Raw genomic sequence first — 25,708 nt, 5'->3', positions numbered from 1 at the left:
AATCAGGAGGTTGCTGGTTCAAGCACCACCGCTGCCAGGTTGCTATTGTTGGGCCCTTGAGCAAGGCCCTTAACCCTCAGTTGCTTTGACTGTATACTGCCACAGTACTGCTAAATGCCAAAAATGTAAATGACTCTAGATCCAGTCATGCTGGTGCTTTACACCAGTATCACACTGATACTATTTTATTTCCTGAGGGAGGAACTGGCTGCTCGGTCCAGCTGCAGGTTTTCCTGACAGTCAGCACATTCTGCAGCGCTGCACATCTGGACCGCAGGAAGGGGAAGCGTGTGTAGTGTGTAGGAAACTGTAGGTGAGCCGTTTTTGGCTGAGCGGCTCGCGCCGATTTATCCGTCCTCTCTCGTTCGTGCTGACGAACCTGCTTCCGAAGCACATGGGCGTGGAACACGGAGCGAGGATCACCGAACGGAGAACGGACAGATTCACATTCTTCCATTATGGTGGATGATTGGACCTGAGGGCGGTGGGTGGTGATGGGCGTTGGCACTTTAGAGGAAGCGCAGGACAGGAGGAAGTAACTCGGATCAGCCGAAACAGTGACTGGAAGTAGAATAATGATCCAGGAAAGGAGAAACGGTGGCCGGTGTGTGGGGGATGAACAATAGAAAAGAAAAAAAAGTTGAAGGCGCCTCGATGACCTTCCAGACGGGCGTGTGGACTTCTCGTAGAGTTTGCAGATAAATCTTGATTTCTGGGTAATACAGATGTAAATATTTGTGCTGGGTGTTGACGGGTTGAGTGCGAGCTGTGTGAGAGGGAACGTGAATAGAGGGCAGGGCCGAAATAATGGAACCGTAATGGAAATGAGGAGTCATTTCATTACGATTTCATTTCATTCCGAAAGCATCAAACACCACGTCGCTGCGATCGTTCGAACCTGGTGACTGTAGAAGGTTAAAGATCGACCTTATTAGCATCGTCTGCCGTCCGTCTTCTCTTACCGTCTCTGAAATGACAGACCGATCGGCTCCTTTCGGTCGTCGTTTGCATAAACCGCGTCACTAAGACACTCGGCCCTTAATCTATATTTGCAGAAAGAGATAGGACGGCGGTTTACGGCACAGATCTATCAGTATGGTTTGTGTTGTGGTGACTGTGGGTGTCTACCTGTCCTCCCTGGACCCTTCAGGGCCCAACATCCAGCAAACTAGGTCACATAAGCATTGTTTAGCAGTTATGAAAATGACCTCTATGTCATATCAGCTTATAATCTAGCATATTTGCATATTTTAATGCCCTGCTACCCTGCTATTTACATTTCTCTGTTCAGCATCAGTTCTTTGGTGCAACTCTGTGGTTTTATCATGTTTTTGTCTCTTTATTTCCATGAGATGTCCAGCTATCACCAATTTTGCAGTCCAAACTGCTTCTGAACGGCTGGTCCTTCAGGTTACAGCACATGTGGACGCTCTGGATGCTTCACAGTCGGTCAGAAGACTCAGTTACATGTTGCTGACTTTTATGTTTGTGATTTTTATTATTTATCGATGCGACTAGCTTATAATGCAATGCAGTTTACAACTGGGACAGAATACTGTGTGTATTAAAGGTTAAGATCCCTGCTTATGACCCCACATGGCCGTGTTTTTGGTCATTATTACATTGGCCTAATTTGTTGATATCCAGGGTGCTCAGTTCTGGGGATCCAGGGTTCAAATCTCAGATTTGCTGTGACCCCTAAAATAGGGGAGCAGCCAAAATAGAAAAAAAAAAGCATTATTAGTTCATTAGAATAATTAATTACTTGGTTATACCCAATTCCCATTGTGCTCTGGCAGCCCCTGACATTTACATATTACCCCAGGCAAGAACATGCCCCTCTGACACTTCCAAAAAGAGACTGTAGGAGTCGCTGTTGCACCGCCAGGCAGTGATATTGAGACTGTTAGGACTGCTGTGCCACCCAGATACCCTGTTCAGTTTAATGTGTTACATTAACACAGTTCTTTCACTGAGCTCATCTATACAGAACTGCATGTTAGCTCTAGTGAAGCACGTAAGCGTCACTGTTTTGCAGGCTAATAACCAAACTTGAAAATAACACATGCACACGGAGCCCAACAAGAACAGCGTTTAACCGAATTATCAGCTCTACACCGAGGACCTCCATCCTATAGGCTGTATTTTATTAAATGAAGACAAACTGCAGGAATAATCCCAAAGTAACAAGATGATTTTGTGCCGGCCTGCTGCACTGGAATCTAGCCAGTGCGGTAAAGATGAGATTAAAGCAGCAGTAGTTCCAGCTACAATTACCTTCATAAAAATTCCCTCCTTACCTCAGACCTCGTGTATCAGCAGGAATTAGAGTCCGAACACAAGCTGATTTTTAAAAAAAACGAGCCCCGGGTACAAAACCGGCCACTTACAGCTCGAGTGATGTTTGTTACCCATCACACGGACAAAGACGAAGCCGTGAGGGGGCCTTTATCAACCATATTCACAAGTTCCCACACATCTCATCTCAGCTTATTTGGAAGCTCAGAGGTCCAACAGGGGCTGAATGGCAGAGCTGGGATTCAAACCCACATCTTCTGATTAATATCCCAAGGCTCTACCTACTAGCATACCAGTGTCCCCGAACAAACCCCCAGGGCTTCAGAGGCGGTGGAGTCAAAGCATTATATACTTGCTTATATGCAACTTTATATTACATACAGCCTTATATTATATACTCAATTATACACAGCCTTATATGCTCAGTTATATACAGTGTTATATTATATACTTGTTTATACACAGCTTTATATTATATACTCATTAATATACAGGTTTATTTTACATACTTGCTTATATACAGCTTAATATTATATACGTGCTTATACACAGATTTATATCATATACTCACTTATGCACAGATTTATATTATATGCTTGCTTATACACAGACTTATATACTCGCCTATGTGCAGCTTTATATTATGTACTCGCGTATATACAGACTTATATACTCGCCTATATACAGCTTTATATTATATACTCGCTTATATACAGCTTATATATCATATACTTGCTTATATACAGTTTTATATTATATACCCGTTTATACACAGCCTTAAATTATATGCTCGGTTATTTACAGCTTTATATTATATAATTGTTTATACCCAGCCTTGTATTATGTACTCATTTATATACAGGTTTATTTTATTTACTTGCTTGTATACAGGTTTATATTATATTACTCGCCTATATAGAGCTTTCTATTATATACTCACTTATATACAGATTATATACAGCTGAACTCTTAATTAGAAGGGGTTTCTACATACTTTTGACCATATAGCATACCTGTTGAAGGCACAATTTAATACAACATCTTTTACACATGAAAGGGAAAAGGCGTGGTTGTAAAAATCTTTGGCATCCCCGGACCACCACGGCGTGCATTCCTCACCGGTCTTCATAAACACGTCGTGATTATGATATTTTAGCTGCCTGTGATCTGAGTGGTTGAGAAATCGCAGCATAAGCAGCTTCTGCAGGAGAGACGATGATCTGTGACTCAGCATCACATCGTAGAAACCGGGTCAGTGCTCCAGGTCTTGTGTAGGGGTGTAGAGAACGCATAACGAGGATTAATGAGGGTCTGTGACCATGTGTTGGGGGGTGTTACTGTACCAGGTACGAACAGTCTCAGATAAAGATAAAACTTGGGTAGATGTTTTTTGTAGCGATCTGTATATCAGACTGTTGGTACATCACATTCCTTTGTAAGGAGGAGGGTGGGTCAGGATTGAACAGGAAACCATCAGAAAGGAAGCCAACACTGTGCAAACGGAAAATGACCATGAGCCGGACAGGCTGCAGGAGAGAGCTGGACACTGGGTGGACTGAATTTGACGCTGGTTAGGGTTGTTTGGCTCATTATTGGGTTGAAATGATTCACACATGATTCTAAGGTGTGACTGAGTGATTAGATGAATGGATGAGTGTGCTTTAACCTGTTTATTAGTTGGCTGTGTAATGAAGCTGGTTGATGTTAATGTATCACGCCCCCTGCCGGCTGAGTCCGGCATGTAATACGGGATGTTAAAGCCACAGCAGGAATCAGTGGTGAGAGGAGCTCCCGGCATGGTGCTGTTAGTGCTGCCAGTGGGAACTGCAGGTATCAGATATCTCACCGAGAGGGGAGTGGGTTCTAATCAAAGAGCTTCAGATGTTAACAGTGCGGTTAGAGAGGAACGACCACACGCTGACCTGTGTGTGTGTGTGTGTGTGTGTGTGTGTTCTGGGGGTCAGTTGTTGTGATTAATAATAATAATAATAATAATAATAATAATAATAATGAATGCAAAATAATAACCACAATATAAAATATAATTAAAATAATAACAATAGGTAAATATTAATTAAAGGTAAAAAAACCCTATTACTAATAGTAATAAAATAATAATAATAGAATGATAATAATAATGTAATATAATAACAATAATAAAGATAATAATAATACCAATAATAGTAATAATACTTTAAACACACTAGTAATAATAATAATAGTAATAATAATAACCACAGTAATAATAATAGTAATAATAATAACAGTTATAATAATAATAGTAATATCTATGATATAAAAGATAATAATAATAAATATAATTAATAAAAGTAAAAAAAATAGTAATAATAATAATAGTAATAATAATTATGATAAATAATAATGATATTAAATAATAATAATAATAATCATCATCATCATCATCATCATAATAATATCCATGATATAAAAGATAATGACAATAATAAATATAATTAATAAAAGTAAAAAAAAGTAATAATAAAATAATACTAATATTATAATAATAATAATGTTATATAATAACAATAATAGTAATAATACTTCAAACAAACATAGTAATAATAACAATAATAATGTTGTAAAATAATAACCACGATATAAAAGATAATTACAATAATAAATATAATTAATAAAAGGTAAAAAAAAATAAGAGTAATAATAGTAATAATAAAATAAAAGTAAAAAAAATAATAATAGAATGATGATAATTATAATAATGTAATATAATAACAAAAACAGTATTAATTATAATGATAATTATTATAACAGACTAGTAATACTACTATTACTGATAACAATAATAATAATAATGATAATAATAGTCATATTTTTAAGATAGACAGTAACTCCTGGCTTGTTTGGAATCAGTTTTTAGCCGGTTGTCCCTGCTTGAGATGAAGCAACAGGACTTTGGTATTTGGCTTTTCAGTGCAGCATCTTATACAAACTTCTGTTAATTTAATTATTTATATTTGTTATAAACCCATCCTCTTGTCCTTCGTTTATTTAAATTTGTTATTACGATATGAAACATCAGAACACTATTTTTTGGGTCGATGCCCTTATTGTGGTGGGTTCACATCAGTCATTTGAACCTTCTACCTTCAGTCACATCTCCAGAAATATAAAACAGACCGATGACCCAGACACAACAGATGTCTAAAATCCAGCTGTGTGACTCGGTCCGTGCGGGCGGTTGAACTGTCGTGACTGCCTGACCATGACGAACGGTCCGGAGCGTATTTCTGCTGAAAAGAGGTGCTGATCGATAAAAGCAATCTGCAGAGTGCTAAACAATTTCTCCTGCCACCAGAGAGAGTCGGAGCTCCTCTCGGTCTGCTGCTCTGGTTTGTGGAGATGAATCGTTATTCTGCAGCTCCAAGTGGGACATAAATCCTGGAGCAGGAGTGTGTTTCCTTCCTTCCTTCCTTCCTTCCTGGCTGGAGTCTGTGTATAAAAGAAGCATTTTTACTGCTGAGCTCAGACTTTGGGCCACATTGTTCACAACCCTGATGTGCTGCTGATGCACCTAATACAACAACAGCATTCATTTGTGTAATAGAACAGCTTAAACAAACAATGATGTGTGTGTGTGTGTGTGTGTGTGTGTGTGTGTGTGTGTGTGTGTGTGTGTGTGTGTGTGTGTGTGTGTGTGTGTGTGTGTGTGTGTGATGCTGTATCCACCAGCAGGGTGCAGCAGATTCAAACACACTGTGAGTACTGCTGGATGCAGGGTTTCCATGGTAACAAGGCTGCATCATGCCAGCCTGACCCGGTTAAGATAGCAATGATGGGCACACATGCAACCGACATACAACAATCCAAGACTTTCATAGTGATGCTCTGGTTTATCCTGGTCAGGGTTGCTGTGGGTCTGATTCATTGAGTGAAAAGCAGGAAGCACCAACACAGGACACACACCCACCTTTAGTCATATTTAGTATTTCAAATTGACTTGGTTGCATGTCTTTGGACTTAATACTGGTGGGAGGAAACCGGAGCATCCGGAGGAAATCAACACGGACACAGGGAGAACATGCAAACCACACAGTTTTATTTATTTTGACGTTTTTTGAAAGTAGTTCTGGAGTTTCTGCAAACACACACACACGTTTACTCACTGACTTACATCTAGGGTAAATTCAGACCAGCCATTCCAAATACTGGCATGTTTCTATAATCTCTGAGAAACCCAGACAGACACAGGAATGACGGGCAAACCTCCACACCAATAGTGACTGGGGGCGAGGTTCAAACCCGGGTCTCCAGGTCCCTGGAGCTAGTTGTTTGACACCCAGTTTACATCATGTGCCACTATATTGTTGCAGTTTCTGTTGACCTAGCTTTGTCCTATACCGTTTTTAATCAAGCCGGTAATCATATGCACCGGCTAAATGTCCTCACAAGGTTAAAATGACCACAGATTTGGTCCTCACAAGCCACAAAAACCTGTCAGCGTACGAAGAGTCGGAGAGTTAGCAATGCTGTTTTTAAACCACTCGTCTCAGTAGGACAGGGTGCATCCCGAGTACAGTCACTTCTTCCAGGGAAAACGAGGCCAGCGCTCAGCTAATCAGGTTTTTATTCACGCCGAGGTGTAAAAACGACGTCAGCCAGGAACGAGAAGTAAACACGCGGTGCTTTTATGGAAAGATAACTCGTCTGATCCGATAAATCTGTCCTGTCCGGGCTGTGATTAAGTCTTCACTCCGGCGTGGATCGTTTCCCGGCAGACGCTCTAAGACGCTCGGCATCTTCACGCTGAATTTATAACGTTCTCATGCTTTCAAGGCCGACTGCCGCGAGCTAAGAAAATGAAGCCTCTTAGAACAAAGAGCTGTGATTGTAGGAATGCAGATCCAGTCCTGAGGCAGCGCTGGTTTATAGGGTAAAGCTCTGGATGTCTAGTCAGGTGGTTGTGGGTTTAAATTACGGGTCTATTATGATGCCAACGTTGGGCTCATGGACTCGGGGATTAACCGACAGGTCGTGGTATTAAAGCCTCTTTGACCTGATCTTCAGCAGTGTGTAAAATGAAATGGGTTGTGTAGTGGAAAGGTTAGATTTTATACCTAATATAACCTAAATGTTAGTATTATGCTGTGTGAGCATTAAATCCTCATAGTCATAGCTGGAGTGGAAAGAACAGAGATAAGCAAGACGTCTATCTTAAGCCTTTGCAAGATGTTTTAAGCAAATACAGAACAAAGGTTACCACAGAATGTTTTACACCCAAGCCTTAGAGGACGGGCTGAAACCATGACGTGACCACAGTAGTATGAAGGAAGGCCCATAGTTCTGTTCTTTGTTCTTCAGCTATTCCACTGCTGTAACCCATGATCATGGTCACCTTTTTTTTGCATCTTGAACCTTGTGTTTTGGTCAAACGTTACCAGACAATATCAGCCTGACTTGTCTGTTTGTTAGCAGATAACACTAGTCTGGATGTCTACTGTGTGTTGAAGGGCTTGTTACCAGATTCCGATCCACATAAAAAGGCAGGTAGGCCTGAAAATGTTGAAGATAAATGAGGAAGAAGATGGCCAGCAATAAGATGGATGGATGCAATTAGAGGAGCAATGAATAAGCCGTTAGGAAGCCTGAGGACCCGAAAAAAGGAGTCTGACTTGACGTGATGGCATTTAGTAATGAGACGGCATCGTCCTGGATTGTGTGTTGAGGTGGACCGTGGCATTGTCATGATCAGATAATGGTTGTCATGGTCTGACAAGCCATTATCAACTAAGTTGCTCAGGCCAATGGACACCATACGACAGGGAAGTGTAAATACAGCGTATACTGTTATTGATGCTTGTTGTCATGGTAACGTTCCAACATAAGGCTTGATTTCAATCTCTCGTTTTACATATTTTGACCAGATCAACCGATGTGCTGTATTGTTAAGAGTAAACGTACTGTTCCTGTATCTGTACCTTACAACAAACCCTCCCGTAGCATCAGCGTCACATCGACACACATTTATTGCGGAAGGCTTTTTTACTCAAAGTGACTTACGGCCGATGACTCGATCCCAGCCCCGATCTACACCGTTACGGGTTCGGACATGCCTCGCTCGTGTGTCCTAGAGATTCTTCCGGATGTAAATCTGGAAGCCGACGCTAAACCTCGGCAATCCGGTTTAAGGCCTGCGAGGTATGTTTACGTCTGATCCGGCTCTCGGGGTTGCCATGGCAACTGCATCCTCTGCCTTAACTCCAGCCGACCGCCTGTTCATCCGAGATGCGGTTCCACCCTGTAGAGCGTTTCTGGAGATTTTAGGGCTGGATTTCACGGCGCAGATTACTTCATAGTTCTGACTGGCTCTCCGACATCGTTTCATCATGTTTGTATTGTGTTGCCGGCATGATTTACGTTTCTACGATGAATTTTTGGATGCTGCGGGGCTTGTAGTCTCTAGAATCCGAACTATCAAAAGGACTCTGATTCTTCTCAAATAATAAATAGTAGCCAAAAAAAACAATACGACTAGGTGAACATGCCTGATCGTCCTTGTTCTGGCTCGTAGCTGTTCTGATCCGCGCCGTATTGTGTGTGTTAATAATTGTTCTGGCATTGAAGTTGGCACCCAGGGGACTGGCATTAACACATAAACACCACTTGGCTGATGGTGTCTCATCGCCGGAAAAAACGATCTGTGTCTTAGAAAGCAGATGGTTTAGCTGAGGGTGGGAAATTCTTCACACTGCTCGCCACAGCGACACACACACACACACACACACACACACACACACACACACACTGTAGAGATGCCAGGTAGTAGGCCTACTATGAGTGTAAAATAAATCATTTACCTCATTTACACCTATTAAAAAGCTGCTAGATATTTTTTTTAAAGATTGGGGCGGTCATAGCTCAGTGGTAAAGGTACCGGACCGGTAGTCAGAGGGTTGCCAGATCTGACCCTTAACCGTCAGTTGCTTGTTGGTATTCAGTTTACCAGTTTACCAGTTCTTGGTCAATATTAAGATTCCTCAGACTTAATGGTGTTGAAATCAAGGTGTTTAGGCTCCAATCATTCATTTTTTCCTCATCCTCCTTAAGTATTTAGGGAATCTCCGAAGCCTTAAGTTGGGTTATAGATAACCGCATGTGGGTAAAAACCAGGGTATCCATTGGAAACCAGCTTGAATATATGAAGAACTGGAGGGATGGTATGGTGGCTCAGTGGGTAGCACTGTCGCAAGAAGGTCCTGGGTTCGATCTCCAGTCAGGGTCCTTTCTGTGTGGAGTTTGCATGTTCTCCCCATGGGTTTCCTACGGGTGCTGTGGTTTCCTCTCACAGTCCAAAGACATGCAAGTGAGGTGGACTGGAGATACAAAATTGTCCATGACTGAGTTTGATATTAAACTTGTGAACTGATGAATCTTGTGTAATGAGTAATGAATGTCATGAATGTAACCAATGTGTAAAACATGACGTTAAAATCCTAATAAATAAATAAATCCTTCATTAATAAACTGCATTTGCAAAAACTGTATGAACTATATGGACTGTGTAAATATTTTAATCACTGATGTTCTCTGTTCCTGTTCTTTTTAGGAAATAAGCTGAACAAGGATCTAAAGCACTACCTGAGCCTACGCTTCCAAAAATCCTCAGAGGACCACAAACTCCAGCAGACCATACGAGATAACCTCTACCGCTATGCCGTGCCTTGTGAGTTATCAGCGTCCTGGTCTTCATCTTACGCTCTTACGCTCTTGTGTCTCTCCTGTCACTTTTATCAGGTCTTCTGATCGTCTTAGCTTCTCGACTTTTCCACCCTGTCCGTCCTTTTCTTTCTACAGGCTCTCGTTTGTCCGGCGTTTCCTTTTGTGTTATAACTTCACGCTCTCGTTAGCTCTGATTTGATAGGAGAAAAGTCAGATGGGAGAGGGCGTCCAAGGACAAAAGGTCTGTGGGTATGGGGGGTTGATGGGACTGTAAATGGGTTTGTGAAAGAGGCAGTTGATGTGCAAAGTGGTTTTTGAGAGAAGTTGGTTGATGGTTGAAGGGATTTGTGACAAAAGGAGTTGTTAAAGTGGTTGATTGTCAAAAGAGTTAATGGTTAAAGTGGATTATAGACTGCATACATACTTTCATACACACGATCACATATCTGAGCAATGTATTTACACCATTACTATATACATACTTGTATACACACAAACAAATACATACTTGCATACACACGATCACATATCTAAGCAAAAGTATTTACACCCCCAACTAAATATATACGTCCATACACACAAGCACATATCTTATCAAAAGTAATTACACACCCTAATCAAATACATAGTTGCGTACACACAATCACATGTGCACGAAAGTATTTACACCCCCACCAAATACATACTTGCATACACACAATCACATATCTGAGCAAAAGTATTTACACCCTTACCAACCAAATACATACTTGCACACACACACAATCACATATCTGCTTCAAAATATTTGCACACCCCTGAGTAAATACATACTTGCATACACACAAGCACGTATCTCACCAAAAGTATTTAAACACCCCTTACCCCCCACATGCTCTACCACTGCAATGCTGCAATTACACTCGCATTTTCCTCAGGAAATGCATCTCTCTCATTCAAATAAAGATACACATGCCTCATTTATTTCATGTTTCACTTGAGAACTTGTTAAATTTAGTAAATAAACAGAATTGGTTCACGCCAGATAGTATGTAAACATGTTATGTATTTGCTTTTCTAAAGTAGTCGAGCAGCTAAGCGTTTGTGTGCTGGGGGGGTGGGGGGGTCGGTTGACTCTTCTACTGATGTATTAGTGTGTACTGGTGCAGCTGCCTTTTTGTTTTCTGATGGCCTGAGCATTGACTGGCCATACCAGGTGGCCAGTGCCTTAGTGAGTGTGTGTGTGTTAGTGTGAGTGTGAGAGAGAGAGTGAAGGAGGAGGGCACCGGGTCAACGGTAACAATTAGGATCTGTGACCCCGTGACCCCTGGGCTTGATGGACTCTCACTCCTGTGAGAAAATTTGAGGCCGATTTGAACCGAACAGGCAAAGCTGCTTATTTAAAGAGTAATTGTTTATAATTGTGTCTTTAGTTTAGAGCTGGGTTTACAAGGCTAAGCTAACCAGTAGTACTAGTGTTTACCACCCAAAATTAACTAGAATAGCTATGTAGCTTTAGCGCAAAACACACCAAAACTCACTTGTGAATGGAGTCTGGACTGAAATGGCTTTTAATACGTTTTTTTAAAAACTGAAGAGTAAACACACACACACACACAAACACACACACACACACACACACAGGGAAAGGCAGCATAGGAAGCTAGTAAGTAGCAGCAGCAGCCAAAAGCTCCAGCATTTTCTACCGTAAATGAAAACCTTAGTTTACACGTTTATAGATGTGAAGTCAGTACCTTGGGTGTTCTTGCGTGTTCCCAAATTTGGTGTAAACAGAGCTAGAAAACGGGGGCTGATTAACATAATGTGCTGCCCCTTTAAGAAAGACCAGCTGTGTGTTTCTGTGAAAGGAGAAGCAAGATGGCTGCCATCAATACTCATTCTTTCTTTGTTTATTTCTTGGTTTTTTTATAGTTCTTTCAGTCACTTGATCAAATTGTATCTATTACAGCGTTGTTAAGGTGTAATGATTGTTGTTCGGTTGTTTTTTTAATCCAGTCCTGTTTTTCCTGATGTAAACAGGTGCCTGTCCACACTGTAGTGATGTTTTCCTTCTCACTTGGGCGTTGGTACATTCAGGCATATATTTATTATACACCGATCAGCCATAACATTAAAACCACCTCCTTGTTTCTACACTCACTGTCCACTTTATCAGCTCCACTTACCATATAGAAGCACTTTGTAGTTCTACAATTACTGACTGTAGTCCATCTGTTTCTCTGCATGCTTTGTTACCCCCTTTCACCCTGTTCTTCAATGGTCAGGACCACCACAGAGCAGGTATTATTTAGGTGCTGGATAATTCTCAGCACTGCAGTGACACTGACATGGTGCTGGTGTGTTAGTGTGTGTTGTGCCGGTATGAGTGGATCAGACACAGCAGCGCTGCTGGACTGAGAATAGTCCACCAACCTAAAATATCCAGCCAATAGCGCCCAGTGGGCAGCGTCCTGTGACCACTGATGAAGGTCTAGAAGATGACCGACTCAAACAGCAGCAATAGATGAGCGATCATCTCTGACTTTACATCTACACGGTGGACCAGCTAGGTAGGAGTGTCTGATAGAGTGCACAGTGGGTGGACACGGTGTTTAAAAACTCCAGCAGCGCTGCTGTGTCTGACCCTCTCATACCAGCACAACCCACACTAACACACCAGCACCATGTCAGTGTCACTGCAGTGCTGAGAATCATCCACCACCTAAATAATACCTGCTCTGTGGGGGTCCTGTGGGGGTCCTGACCATTGAAGAACAGGGTGAAAGGGGGCTAACAAAGCATGCAGAGAAACAGATGGACTACAGTCAGTAATTGTAGAACTACAAAGTGCTTCTATATGGTAAGTGGAGCTGATACATATTACAGAGTAATTAAGGCCTAATTTGTTTATTCAGTCCTGATGTCCACTCTGTAGTCTCCACACAGTAGTGTTTTTTTCCCTTTCACTTGGGCGTTGGTATATTCAGACATATATTTATTTAATATATACATATTAATATAAATTAAACGTTTGGTTGGGCACCCCGACCTGGTGGTCTGTTATATTTCTGGTTTGTATCCTCCTCTCTCTCATGCTTTGCTTATTTCTGCTCAGTCTGCAGCCAGACTGAATTAGCGCTCTGTTTTTTTAAACGGTGGACCCCACCTCCGTCTGTCCTCAGGCGAGTCACGTTCTTCCTTTACCTTCCTCTGCGGTCGGCGCATGAGGAATTTCTCCTGAAATGTAGCAGGGCAGAAGTGCTACAGGCTGATGGGGGTAACGGTATGGATGGGACGTACGGGTCTGGGCGACTGAGGTGAAGGGTGTGCTCTGGTGGGACCGGGTGTGGGGGATGGTCCAGAATTTGGAGGTTGGGTTAAATGGGTGGGGTGACGGTGGGGTGGTGGTGGTCGGGGCGGGGGGGCGGGTATAGAGGCAGACTGACTCAGGAGCTAAGACAGATGGCTACTCTGGCCGCATGTCGCGCCAATTTTTCTGTCAATCCGATTTGCCCCGGGGCTTTTGTGTGCATTCACATTAACCACATGCCTGGCGGGTGTGTGTAAGCATGTGTGTGATGGAATGGCAGCCGAGTGCGTGAGCGGTGATCAGCTCCAGATGTCACCTCAACAATAGCGCTCTGTGGCCGAGCAGCGCCCCGAATTATACCCGAAGTCTCTCTGTGCATTCGCAAACTTCGGTGAATTTAATTCCAAGCTTTGACTTTTGTAATTGGGCAGTAGGGCGGCACGGTGGCTCGGTGGGTGGCACTGTCGCCTCACAGCAAGAAGGTCCTGGGTTCGATCCCCAGGTGGGGCGGTCCGGGTCCTTTCTGTGCGGACTTTGCATGTTCTCCCCGTGTCTGCGTGGGTTTCCTCCGGGAGCTCCGGTTTCTTCCCACAGTCCAAAAACATGCAGTCAGGTTAATTTGACACACTGAATTGCCCTATAGGTGAATGGGTGTGTGTGTGTGTATGTGCGTGTGTGCCCTGTGATGGACTGGCACCCCGTCCAGAGTGTTACTGTGTGCCTTGCGCCCATTGAAAAGCTGGGATAGGCTCCTTCCCCCCGCAACCCTAATTGGATAAGCGGTTAAGCAAGTGATTGAGTGAGTAATTGAACAATAGGGCAGTTGAAGCCTAGTGGTTCAGGTACTGGACTAGTAATCGAAAGGTTGCCGGTTCAAGCCCCATCACTGCCAGGTCGTCACTGTTGGACCCTTGAGCAAGGCCCCTAACCTTCAATTGCTTGGACAATATACACCGTCAATATACAGTACTGTAAGTCGCTTTGGATAGAAGCGTCTCCTAAATGCTGTAAATGTAAATGTAATAGAATCAGTTGAATTTACTTGACGTGTCCAAAAGTATGTGGACACAAACTTAGAACATAGAGACTAATATGTAGACGGTCCTTCTTAGTCGTTGAACACCCCCACTGTCCCGCCAGGATTAGATTTCCCTAGATTTCAGAGCTGTAGGGATTCCTTTTCATAAAGCGCATCGGTGAGGTCAGGCACCGATGTTTGACCGTGTGTCGCAACCAGAGATGGGGTTAAGGTCATGGCTCTGGTGTGAAGTGGAAGAACATGAGCGCACACAGTTATCTAGAACATCAATCCCCATCTTTTTGCACTATGGACCAGTTATACTAACTCAATTTCTTAACCGCTTATCCAATCAGGGTCGCGGGAAGGAGGTGCTGGAGCCTATACCAGCTTTTCAGTGGGCGCAAGGCACACGGTAACACCCTGGACGGGGCGCCAGTCCATTGCAGGGCAGACACACACATTCACCTATAGGGCAATTCAGCGTCTCCAATTCACCTGACTAATGTGCTCCTTATGTCCAGTCTACTCTGTAGCTTTGTTTTGGTTGCCATTACTGCAGAAAATCCCTATTTCTCTAATTATGTATTTTTTCCGTGGTCCAGTGGTCGGGGATCACTGATCTAGAACGTCTTTCTTTGCTCTAGCTTGGCGTTTTCCCTTTCCTCGAACCAAAACATCTATCTCAGAAGATTAAAACCAGCCCAGACCGTTGGCATAGTGTTGGCTTTGTGTATTTGGGCGGGCCGTCTTCTACTGGCATCCACAGAAAGGAGAAAATCAAATCCGGGAGCACTTTCACATCACGTTAGGTGGACGTTCGCTAATGTGCGGCTTCTCTGTAATGGAATCTCAATTCATGAAGCTTCCAGCAAGCAGTTCTTGCCATGGTGCTGTTTTCAGAGGCAAACCAAAACAAATTGTATTATTTATGTGCCATGTTGTGTCCTCTAGATTTTAATGGGACAGAGCAAAATTTGAATTGGTGTCCATATTAAAAGCGACGTAGGTCTTTGGTGTGACCCTTTTTTTTTTTAAAGGTTTTTGGAGACATTTTGGTTAGTAATAAGCCCAAAATAGTAATTAATGCCAAACCTACTTGCTAGACGTGCTGTCTAAATTCTTGTGGCCCCAAAATGTCATAAGGTTTTGTATTATACCGTCATTTGATTTGTACTTTGCATTATTTATCTTATGCTATTTACCGTATACTGTACTTTCTGTATAGTGTAGAGCGAAAACAAATTCCTTGTACGTGCAAACATACCTGGTAAATGTAAGGTCAGAGACGATCGCTCATCTATTGCTGCTGTTTGAGTCGGTCATCTTCTAGACCTTCATCAGTGGTCACAGGACCAACAGGGCGCTGTTGGCTAGATATATATTTGATCCACTCATACCAGCACAACACACACTAACACACCACCACCATGTCAGTGTCACTGCAGTGCTGAGAATCATCCACCACCTAAATAAAACCTGCTCTGTGGGGGTCCTGAGCATTGAAGAACAGCATGAAAGGGAGCTAACAAAGCATGTAGAGAGACAGATGGACTACAGTCAGTAATTGTAGAACTACAAAGTGCTTCTATATGGTAAGTGGAGCTGATAAAATGGACAGTGAGTGTTGAAACAAGGAGGTGGTTTTAATGTTATGGCTGATCTGTTTGCTCTAAATGCTTTTTTGGACACAATCTTGTGCGTAAATACTTTTGTCTGAATGATTTGACACCGAAAGACCACCAGATAATCCTATATAAATTAATCTTTATAATTATAATCTTTAGTATATGTGTTTACTGGTCTCGGATCGTCGACGTGCCCACACACGGTCACGGCTGTTTAACCCGTCACAGTGAGACCTCCATTCACGATGACGATGATCAATTACTTCTGTCGGAGGAACAGAAGTCACATCTGCATCTCATAAAACCCTGGATATGTGATAGCGTAGACTAAATAAAACTGTAGCGCCTGGGATTGCTAACACAGCGACGGACCTCCCTTTTTCTGTGTGTTTATGATGTCCAAATGCCCAGTATGGATGCAAATGTACATAACATTTATTAAACACCATTATACCAAAATGTATGTAATGTAAAATTATAATAACATTTAAACTATGTGTTACTGAAATGCTGCATCAATGTTATATTTAAAACAATGAGAGTAGACCAGGCTGCTTGATGATTAACAGCTAATAAATTAAAATAATGCACATATTACTGTCAAGTTTACACTTAATTCATAGGAACTTCAGCTTCCAAAATTCTGGGGCATAATTAAGCAAAAATGCTCAAAATTACTCAACTGTCTGAAGAGTACATTGCAATGGAAATGGCGCCAATGGTAATGTACTACTGACATACAGTTAGTACCGTAGTATGTGATTTGGGACACAACCAGAGTGTTTTGCTCTAATTATTCAGTCAAGGTAAACGAGCAGTTGCAGAAATCATTGAAACATTTCACACGCACCCCGGGCCCAAACCCACACCGCCCCACTGCACCGACTGTCTCGTGTCGAACAGAGACGTGCGGTCACCCTCCATCTCCTTGAGACGTGAGGTCTGGTCCACGGTCGTCCCTCCCCGGCGCTGATGGCCTCGGTTCAGACGGCGTGCATGTGGCGAGGCCGAGATTTATGAAAACGTCTCGCTCGCAGAGAAAGCATGTGTCGCCGTCTGAAGGCGGGGGACGGGCGAGAGGGAAGTGGGCGGGCGAACGTGGGTGAGCGAGACTCTGTCAGACGGTGTTTGCTGCGCGAGTCTTTCACATTGGCTCCGAGGAGAGAGAGGGAGAGGGAGAGAACGGGAGGGAGGAGGGACGACAAACTGGGCAGTGCTAGTTGCTATCGGAGCGCCCGATGCTCTCGAGAGAAGGACATAATCGCTGGATTTGGGCTTTTTTATCTTCCCTGCACGGCTGTGGATCTCTGAGATCGGAGGCTGTTCGGATGCAGAAGGTATTTGCTCGACCTTTTGTCTTCTGTTGGCGATAGTTTGGCTTCCGGGGTCTGACGGTGGGGGTTGGGAGTCGGGAATAATAGAGAGTGATGGAAAGATGGAGAGGCTGGTGGATGTAAGAAGGAAGGGGTGTGTGTGCGTGTGTGTGCGTGTGTGCGTGTGTGCGTGTGTGCGTGCGTGTGAGCCTTCGTAGATGCTGAAGGAATGCATGTGGATGTAAAGAAAAAAAAAATGCCCGTCATGGGCCAAGCCAGGGTTTATTATTTTGCATGAATGCCAGACTCTACGCTGGTGCCCGTGTCAGGATTGGCAAACCGTGATTGCTGACATGTTGGAGGCCATGACGCTGGTGTTGTGCCCGGGTGGCAGCCGATCAGGACAGATTCAAGGATGGCAGCGTCTTACTACCTCCCTCCCCAGACCCCCTCCCACTCGACTGTCTCGGTTTCTATGGCCTCTCTGCAGCCAGCTCGTCCACAAGCCCGTCTCTGTTCTGTCTCCGGTAGCTTGGTAGCTTCTCACTGGAATGAAAAAGGTCCATTTTGATGTCCGTCCAGCTTTCTGGATGATCCGGCATGAATCGTTGCTTCTAATGTTCTCGCCTCTTCTTTTGCATGCGCTCGAAAAGTCTGGCTATTCAAATCACTTCTATTTGCATTATTATGATATTTATACTCGGTCATGCGCTCGGACGCTGACCTGCCTGTTGGGGCGTAGGATCGGTCAGATTTTTTTATTCATTTGCCTGCACTGGAACTACGGCTCATGAATAGGGGACAATATACAATACATTTGGCTTGTAGGTACAGTTTGGAATGACTGGTGATAAGATACAGGTTGTACCAGGATTAGGAATGTGTACAATGTCAACGGAGGCAGCAGACTCGCCCTTATCTTGTTTGGATTGGATAAAATTGGGGGGGGAAATGGTTAATTTATGTGGGGTACAGCCAAAACCGTAATCACTGTATATATTGGGTATTGGGGGGCGTCACCTCAATATTCTGATATGCTCAAAATGTTCCTGCCAATATATTGATGTAAAAATTATAAATAAACAAATTCCTGCTAGCTTTATTAGCTAACGTTAGAATCCATCAGTGTTCCCATCAGTTGTTGACATGGCAGGAATGTTTTGGAATAGCGAGACCCCCCTGCCTGGTAAAATTGGTCGTTTTTGGTGCCATAATTGGTGAAATGGCCAAATATACAAATAAAATATGTAAAAATGTCTTGATGTGTCAGATAGAATCATAGTTTTGCTATATATTTGGACAACTGGTGATATTTGGGATATACTGTAGTACAATAGGTGATATTTGCATCATATTAGAGACTGGTGGGCTTACTGGTGAAAATATTGGCCTGTATTTGGTACACTGGTTCTGTCTCTCCCTAAAGTGACATAGATTCATAATAATGCAGGTTTTATTTTGTAGGTAGAAAAGATAGATTATATGGTATTATACTGTATATGGTATAGCTGCCTTGCTGCCTACTGCCTACCTAATCAGCTGCCTCATTTGAGAGGATTCTAATAAGACATCGAACTCATAATGCAGATTATTTAGACACACTACACCGCAGTTTTAGCTTGCTAAGCTACCACAGTTAGCCACGACCCGCTAGCACACCAGCTAACGTCTCCCTCCGTGTACCGAAAACGGTTCAGCTGTCCCCGACGAGCCCCGATTTACAAATAAACCACACTCGTATAATTACTTTATAACTCGTATAATTAATCTTTATACAGATTAAACATCAATGAGAATTTATTTACATTTGAACAGAACTCTGTTGGTTGCTCCGCATTCGTCCGGCATATTTTTCAATTTGTGTGAGAAGAGTCGTGCAGCACTGAATGCTGGGATTGCCCTCGTCGCTGAGGAGGAGTAACGTCGGAAGAATTAAGGCGCCTCAGTAGGAGCATTTTAAAGAATCTAAGAATTTAGAGGCGCCCTCTTCTCGGGAGTGTAGGATGACGTGAAATGCGTCTAGGTTTTCAGACAGACCCATGGGGTGAACTAGAGGTACATGAAATTGAATCATGAACATGCTGGAACAGGGGACGGGTGTTTACGGATTAACCCTTCCTTCGCTTGGACAGATGGCGTCCCGTCATACTGAGCCAGACTCCCGTTGCAAAGCCTCTCCATCCCAACATTTCCAAACACGAGAAGCACCAGAAGCCAAGATCCGTTCCCCTCTCTGTCCAGATTGTGGCTTCTGTTTAGTTTGGACGCATATTTGAGGTTTTTCCAGAACTGTGATGTCAGAATTTTAGATATATTGTACGCAGTAACGAGTTTTTAGCAGACGCTTTTATCCAAAGCGACTTACAGTACTGTGACAGTATACTGTCTAAACAATTGAGGGTTAAGGACCTTGCTCAAGGGTCCAACAGTGAAAACTTGGCAGTGGTGGGGCTTGAACCGGTGACCTTTCGATTACTAGTCCAGTACCTGAACCACAAGGCTACAACTGCTTTACAGTTGCTTTTTTTGCTTTACATTGCCGAAGTAGGTAAACGTTGATGGCTAGTTGCTAAGTGGTCATCCTAACTTGAATTGGCACAGAACTGTGTACCATCAAACATGGAGTTGGAAGTAAAAATGTCTAACTCCTTTTTGGCTTTTTTATGCGACCCAGGCAACACAAAGCACATCTTACTCTGTCTATACAAGACGGAACATAAAGCCTTCACAAGGGGGCGTTCACGTACAAGTTTATTTCATTATTATTATTATTTTTTTTCTATTTTATTTATGCATTTTCTCCCAATTTAGTGTAGTCAGTTTGTCTTTTGCTGCCGGTGGATCCCTGATTGCAGTCGAGGTGTGTATATTGCCGCTCACGCCTCCTCAGACCCGCACGCAGCCCTTAGCGTAACCCTTTTTTTTACTCATGCATTCTGCACAGACACCTCTCTATTTACTAATCAGGGTCCTTACACAGCTTTTGAAGACCCCACCCACATAGTCCGGTCATCCCGCTTTTGCAGAGACGTGTCTGCTGCAGGCACCGCCAATTATGCTTGCTAGATGGCGCCCAGCCGACCGGCGGCAACACCGAGTTTTAAACCGAGGAGTTCAGAATCTTGGCGCTGGTGTGTTAGCGGAATATCACGCTGTGCCACCTGGGCGCTTATTTAATTATTATTATTTTTCTCTGCAACCCATTTTTTCTGGCTCGCAACCCACTTAAGGTCGTGACCCAGGGTTTAAAAGACCCTGGTATAGGGAATATCATATCTAAATAGTGGTGGCTGATTTCATTTTTGGTGGCAGATTTTATGTGAGCTTAATTATTATTGTGGGGTCATGGGGGTGGGTGGTCTGGGGTGTTACCTACCCAGATGAAATGAATTCATTTAAATTAAGGTCTATTAAGGCCACTTACCAGCTCTTTACATTTAACAGGGCTGCTACTAAGGTAGGTCTCGGGTCAGGGATCGGTCCGGCTGGTGCTTCACATCAGTGTCACTGAGCTCTTTGTTCTTTCACGTTTGTATATGTTTTGTTTTTCCTGCCTGATAATAACCGGGAGCTTTGTTGCTTCTGCCCGCTGCCGTCGTGGTATTGCAACTCAGGTGTGCAATCATTCTTCCTCCCCTCAAGGTAACACCTCGACGAGCCCATCATGCTGGTTACAGAGCGTTTTCTTCATCACATTCTCCATGACGCCAGCGTTCAGGGGCAGAATAATTAAATCAAAGCTATCTCCGTCTCTGGAACTCTGTGAGTTATGTTATTTCGGGCGCGTGATGAGGCGCCCATGTGACCACGTTGAAGGCGGCGCTATGACGGGACTCATAAGACGTGGATCGTATTTTTGGGGGCGTCAGCTACAGGCGACACGAGACACAGGGCGCTGGAGAAAGCTGACCCATCTGTGCAGCCAACCATCACAAAGTGAAAACACTCAGTCCTGATTATGTGTGAATGTGGCCACATGTACTGGAGTCTTGTTCACAAATCAGGTTCTTAACACCTTGAACGTGTCAAGTAGTGCCAAAATATCAGTGCACGGGTGGCGCACACCACCGGCTTAACCTTCAACCTGGTTAGGCGCCCACACAAACAGTAGGCTGTGTTTGAGGGAGGGAAGGTCGGACGGTTGCTCTTCTCGCTGCCGCCTCTATATGCAATTTCCAGACGGTTTGGGTGTGGGTGTGGGTGTGGGTGTGGGTGTGTGTGTGGGGGGTGGGGGGGGGGGGGGGGGGGTGGTTTGCAATTTAATCTTGCTACAGAGTTTGTGGTTTCGGTTTTTTATTACCCCTCATTTCCCAAAGCACGAGGTGGATCACAACCTCAGAGTAAATACAGGCGGTATGCAGGACAGATGATCAAATCTGAGACCTGGACTGACCGGTCAGCATTCGCTTCTGGTATGGTCGAGAGAATGTGGTCTGACTGACCGTGAGCTTGTTGGACATCCCATTACAAACCACGAGCAGTAATCTGGAGTTGGCTCAGGGTTTTTGCGGCTGTAAAAGCCTCGACTTTTTTCCGGGAAGGTTTTCCACAAGATTTTGGAGGCTCTGTAGGAATTTGATCATTAGCCAATGAGCCATTATGTTCATGGTTTTCCGTGTGGTTGAGGTCAAGGCTCCTTGCAGGCCACTGGCTACTGACCACTGACCACAGTCAGTTTTGGTTTGGTACTAGCCCCTGCATGACGGGAACCCCTGCCGTTTTGTCGACTAGCCAATCACAATTCGTCCCCTGTCTGAGTCCATTTTCACGCTTGGAACACATCAGCTACGACGATGCTTCGTGACGGTTCACTAATATCCCGCCTAATGAATTTCACTTCTTGACGGGTGTCGCTGTAATGAGATCATCACTGTTACTCACCTGTCACTGATTTCCATGTCGGCGAAAGGTCGCTGACGTGCGCGGATGCCGTGTGGGGGTGAACACACGCCCGTGTTCGGGTAATGAGGTCTCACGGCTCGCTTTTATCACTCGTTTATTCAACCCATCTATATTTATATTATCTGTAATAAACGCACCCCATCTCGTCTCCCCAAAGAAATCCAGACGATGGGGTTACATTTATCACTGTCTGATATCTCTGCACCTCTCTCTGTTCTCGTACTCTTGTTTTCTTTTTTCTTTGCACTTGGATTTCGAGCGGTTATGATGCCGTATAATAGATCGAAGCGTCTCTGAACAGTTTCATTATTTACACTGAATCAATCGTAATAAATGGAGCTCTGTTTTTATTATCGAACACACTGTCTCTGTTTTCAGCTGCAGCTTTTATACCGTATTTACTCCAAAACAAAGGAATTCCGTCCAATCAGGGCTGAATTCCCCCCTCCTAAAAAAAAAACCACATTAAGACACTCTGGCCGTCTCCACCTCGCAAGTTCGAATCTCAGCTCTGCTACCAGCTGGTTTGGGGGTTGGAATGTTGGATGGATTCCTCATCACTGCTGGTGCCAGTACAGAGACGGGGAATAACGGGAATGAGTGCAAGACTCTACATGCTTATTCTGTTCTGTTCTATTCTACTCTATTCTACTCTACTGTACTCAGTTCTGTGTTGTTCTCTTCTATTCTACTCAGTTCTGTTCTATTCTACTCTATTCTACTCTACTGTACTCAGTTCTGTTCTGTTTTGTTCCGTTCTATTCTAATGTATTCTACTCAGTTCAGTTCTGTTCTATTCTTCTGTACTCACTTCTGTTCTGTTCTGTTCTGTTCTGTTCTGTTCTGTTCTGTTCTGTTCTGTTCTGTTTTGTTTTGTTCTGTTTAGTTTTGTTCTTTTCTGTTTTGGTCTGGTCTGTTCTCTTCTGTTCTGTTTAGTTTTGGTCTGGTCTGTTTTCTTCTGTTTTGTTCTGTTCTGTTCTTTTATGTTCTGTTATATTCTATTCTACTGTACTCAGTTCTGTTCTGTTCTGTTTTGGTCTGGTCTGGTCTGTTCTCTTCTGTTTTGTTCTGTTCCGTTCTATTCTCTTCTGTTCTGTTCTGTTTTGTTCTGTTCTATTCTGTTTTGTTCTGTTCTGTTCTGCTCTGTTCTTTTTTGTTATTTTATATTCTACTCTACTGTACTCAGTTCTGTTCTATTCTATTCTACTCAGTTCTGTTCTGTTTTGTTCTATTCTGTTCTACTCAGTTCTGTTCTATTCTGCTCTGTTCAGTTATGTTCTTTTCTTTTCTGTTTTGTTCTATTCTGTTCTACTCTGTTCAGTTCTATTCTGCTCTCACCCACATGCTTTGGTTTGGAGTTTTTGATTTGTTGGACATTGGTTCTGTATCTATCCAACTATGACAACAATTTGATTTGATGTGGAACTGTAGTAATTGTAGTAATGTGTAATTGGGGATCTCTGCTTGTTTATATTTTGACCCAGATTGCAGGAATGAAGAAGATCATGTTGTAGTTGGTGCTGGAACTGTTGTTCCTACTGTTTTCTGTTTACAATCCCGTGTTCCTCACCTATAGTTTGATGGCTTGTTGTAAAATTGTATCTGGTGCGTCTTTCCACGGATGATTTGGGGATCTGTGGATGTTACACTTCAGAAAACTGATCCCGTCGTTCAGACAGAAATAAATAACGTGTTTTCTGTGCTGCTTTAATAACGATGTTGCTCGAGAACTCGGCGTGTAAATTCTGCTTAAGCGACGACGTTTCGTAATAACACCAGATTTATTTCACTCCTGAATTTCTTTTATTGCAGCATTAATATCAAAAACAGGATTTGTTTTTATAGAACCTGTAAATATATACATTATTTAAAAATACAGGTTTGTTTATTCTCATAAATTCATCTACATTTTTTATTTAATGTGAATTTATGGGTTTGGATTTACACAATATGGTCAAAGGTTTTTATTTTTGTTCTGTTCTGTTCTACTCAGTTCTGTTCTGTTCTATTCTACTGGTTTTGTTGTGTTGTGTTGTGTTTTGTTCTGTTTGGTTTTGTTCTGTTCTTTTCTGTTTTGTTTGGTTCTGTTTGGTATTGTTCTGTTTGGTTCTGTTCTGTTTGGTATTGTTCTGTTTGGTTCTGTTCTGTTTGGTATTGTTCTGTTTGGTATTGTTCTGTTTGGTTCTGTTCTGTTTGGTATTGTTCTGTTTGGTTCTGTTCTGTTTGGTATTGTTCTGTTTGGTTCTGTTCTGTTCTATTCTACTCAACTCAGTTTTGTTCTGTTTGGATTTGTTGTGTTGTGTTCTGTTCTTTTCTGTTTGGTTCTGTTCTGTTCTGTTTGGTTTTGTTCTGTTCTGTTTGGTTTTGTTCTGTTCTGTTTGGTTTTGTTGTGTTCTGTTTGGTTCTGTTCTGTTCCGTTTGGTTTTGTTCTGTTTGGTTTTGTTCTGTTTGGTTTTGTTCTGTTCTGTTCTATTAGACTCAATTCTGTTCTGTTTAGTTCTGTTTAGTTTTGTTCTATTCTGTTCTATTCTGTTCTGTTCTATTCTATCCTACTGTACTCAGTTCTGTTATGTTCTGTTTTGTTCTATTCTGTTCTGTTTTGTTCTACATCTGCTGCTCTGAGAAGGCTTCTCACAAAGCTTTGAAATATATCTATGGGAATTTGTGCCTGTTCAGATGAAAGAGTTGAGTGAGGCTGAGGTCAGGACTCTGTGCTGCTTTTTTTTTTTTTTTTTTAGATCTTTAGAGCTGTATTTTTGCACAAGGGCACAGTCGTACCGAAACAGGACAGGACCTTCCCTAAACTGTTGCTACCGTTTGGATACCAAGCTAGCCAACCAGTCAGTTGGCCACCATCCTGCAAAAGGATGCCAAGCTAGCCACTAATGTAGGCGCAACAGAATGTTGTATTTGTGTTCAGCATAGGTTGAGTGCATGTGTGTGTGTGCAGGCTTTAAATCCTCATTAGTTAATTGTGGTGTGTTTTTGGGATGTGGATGAAGCCATTTGGCTAAGAGGTCACCCCCCCCCCCCCCCCCACACACACACACACTGTATCACTGACCCACAGATAATGTGAGTGGATGGCTTTAGGTGTGTGTGTGTGTGTGTTTACATGCCAAAAAGGGCTGTGTTGTTCTTCTGGGTTGGGTGATAACACAGCATTTCTATATTCGCTTTCCTTTCAACAACTTCATCCTGGTCAGGATCACAGTGGGTCCAGTTCCACTTGGGGTTTGAACCAGCAACCATCTGATTACTAGTCCAGTACCTTAACCACTAGGCTATAACAGCCAAAGTAGGTTCTATAAGACATGAAGAAAGCTGCACAGAGACCCTGCCCTCAGCCCCACTCAACAGCTTTGGAATGAACCGGAACATCAGCAGTACCCAGCCAGTACCCGGGCACAAATTCCTACAGACATACTTTAAAGTCCTGTGGGAAGCCTTCTCAAAAGAGCGGCTGTTGTTCTAGTTGATGGTCAGCTTAGCCAATCACGTCTACACAGACGCCCGACCGACCGATTAGCACCGCCGAGATTCGAACCCTGGTCCCCAGGTCTCA

The 25,708-nt window shown here is 43.1% G+C and overlaps 1 protein-coding gene across 7 annotated transcripts in view; it reads left to right on the top strand.

The window, feature by feature from the left end:
- Positions 1-25,708, top strand: part of magi1b (membrane associated guanylate kinase, WW and PDZ domain containing 1b) — a 99,724-nt gene that overhangs the window by 21,832 nt on the left and 52,184 nt on the right. For all 7 annotated transcript variants that reach the window (XM_062986915.1, XM_062986917.1, XM_062986912.1 and 4 more), the window contains exon 2: positions 9,881-9,997. In XM_062986915.1, coding sequence (XP_062842985.1) covers positions 9,881-9,997 — 117 coding nt within the window. The remainder of the gene's footprint in view (positions 1-9,880; positions 9,998-25,708) is intronic.

The sequence above is a fragment of the Trichomycterus rosablanca genome, chromosome 24 (genome assembly GCF_030014385.1).
Source record: "Trichomycterus rosablanca isolate fTriRos1 chromosome 24, fTriRos1.hap1, whole genome shotgun sequence".
Lineage (NCBI taxonomy): Eukaryota > Metazoa > Chordata > Actinopteri > Siluriformes > Trichomycteridae > Trichomycterus > Trichomycterus rosablanca.
This window is presented reverse-complemented; position numbering and strand designations above follow the sequence as displayed.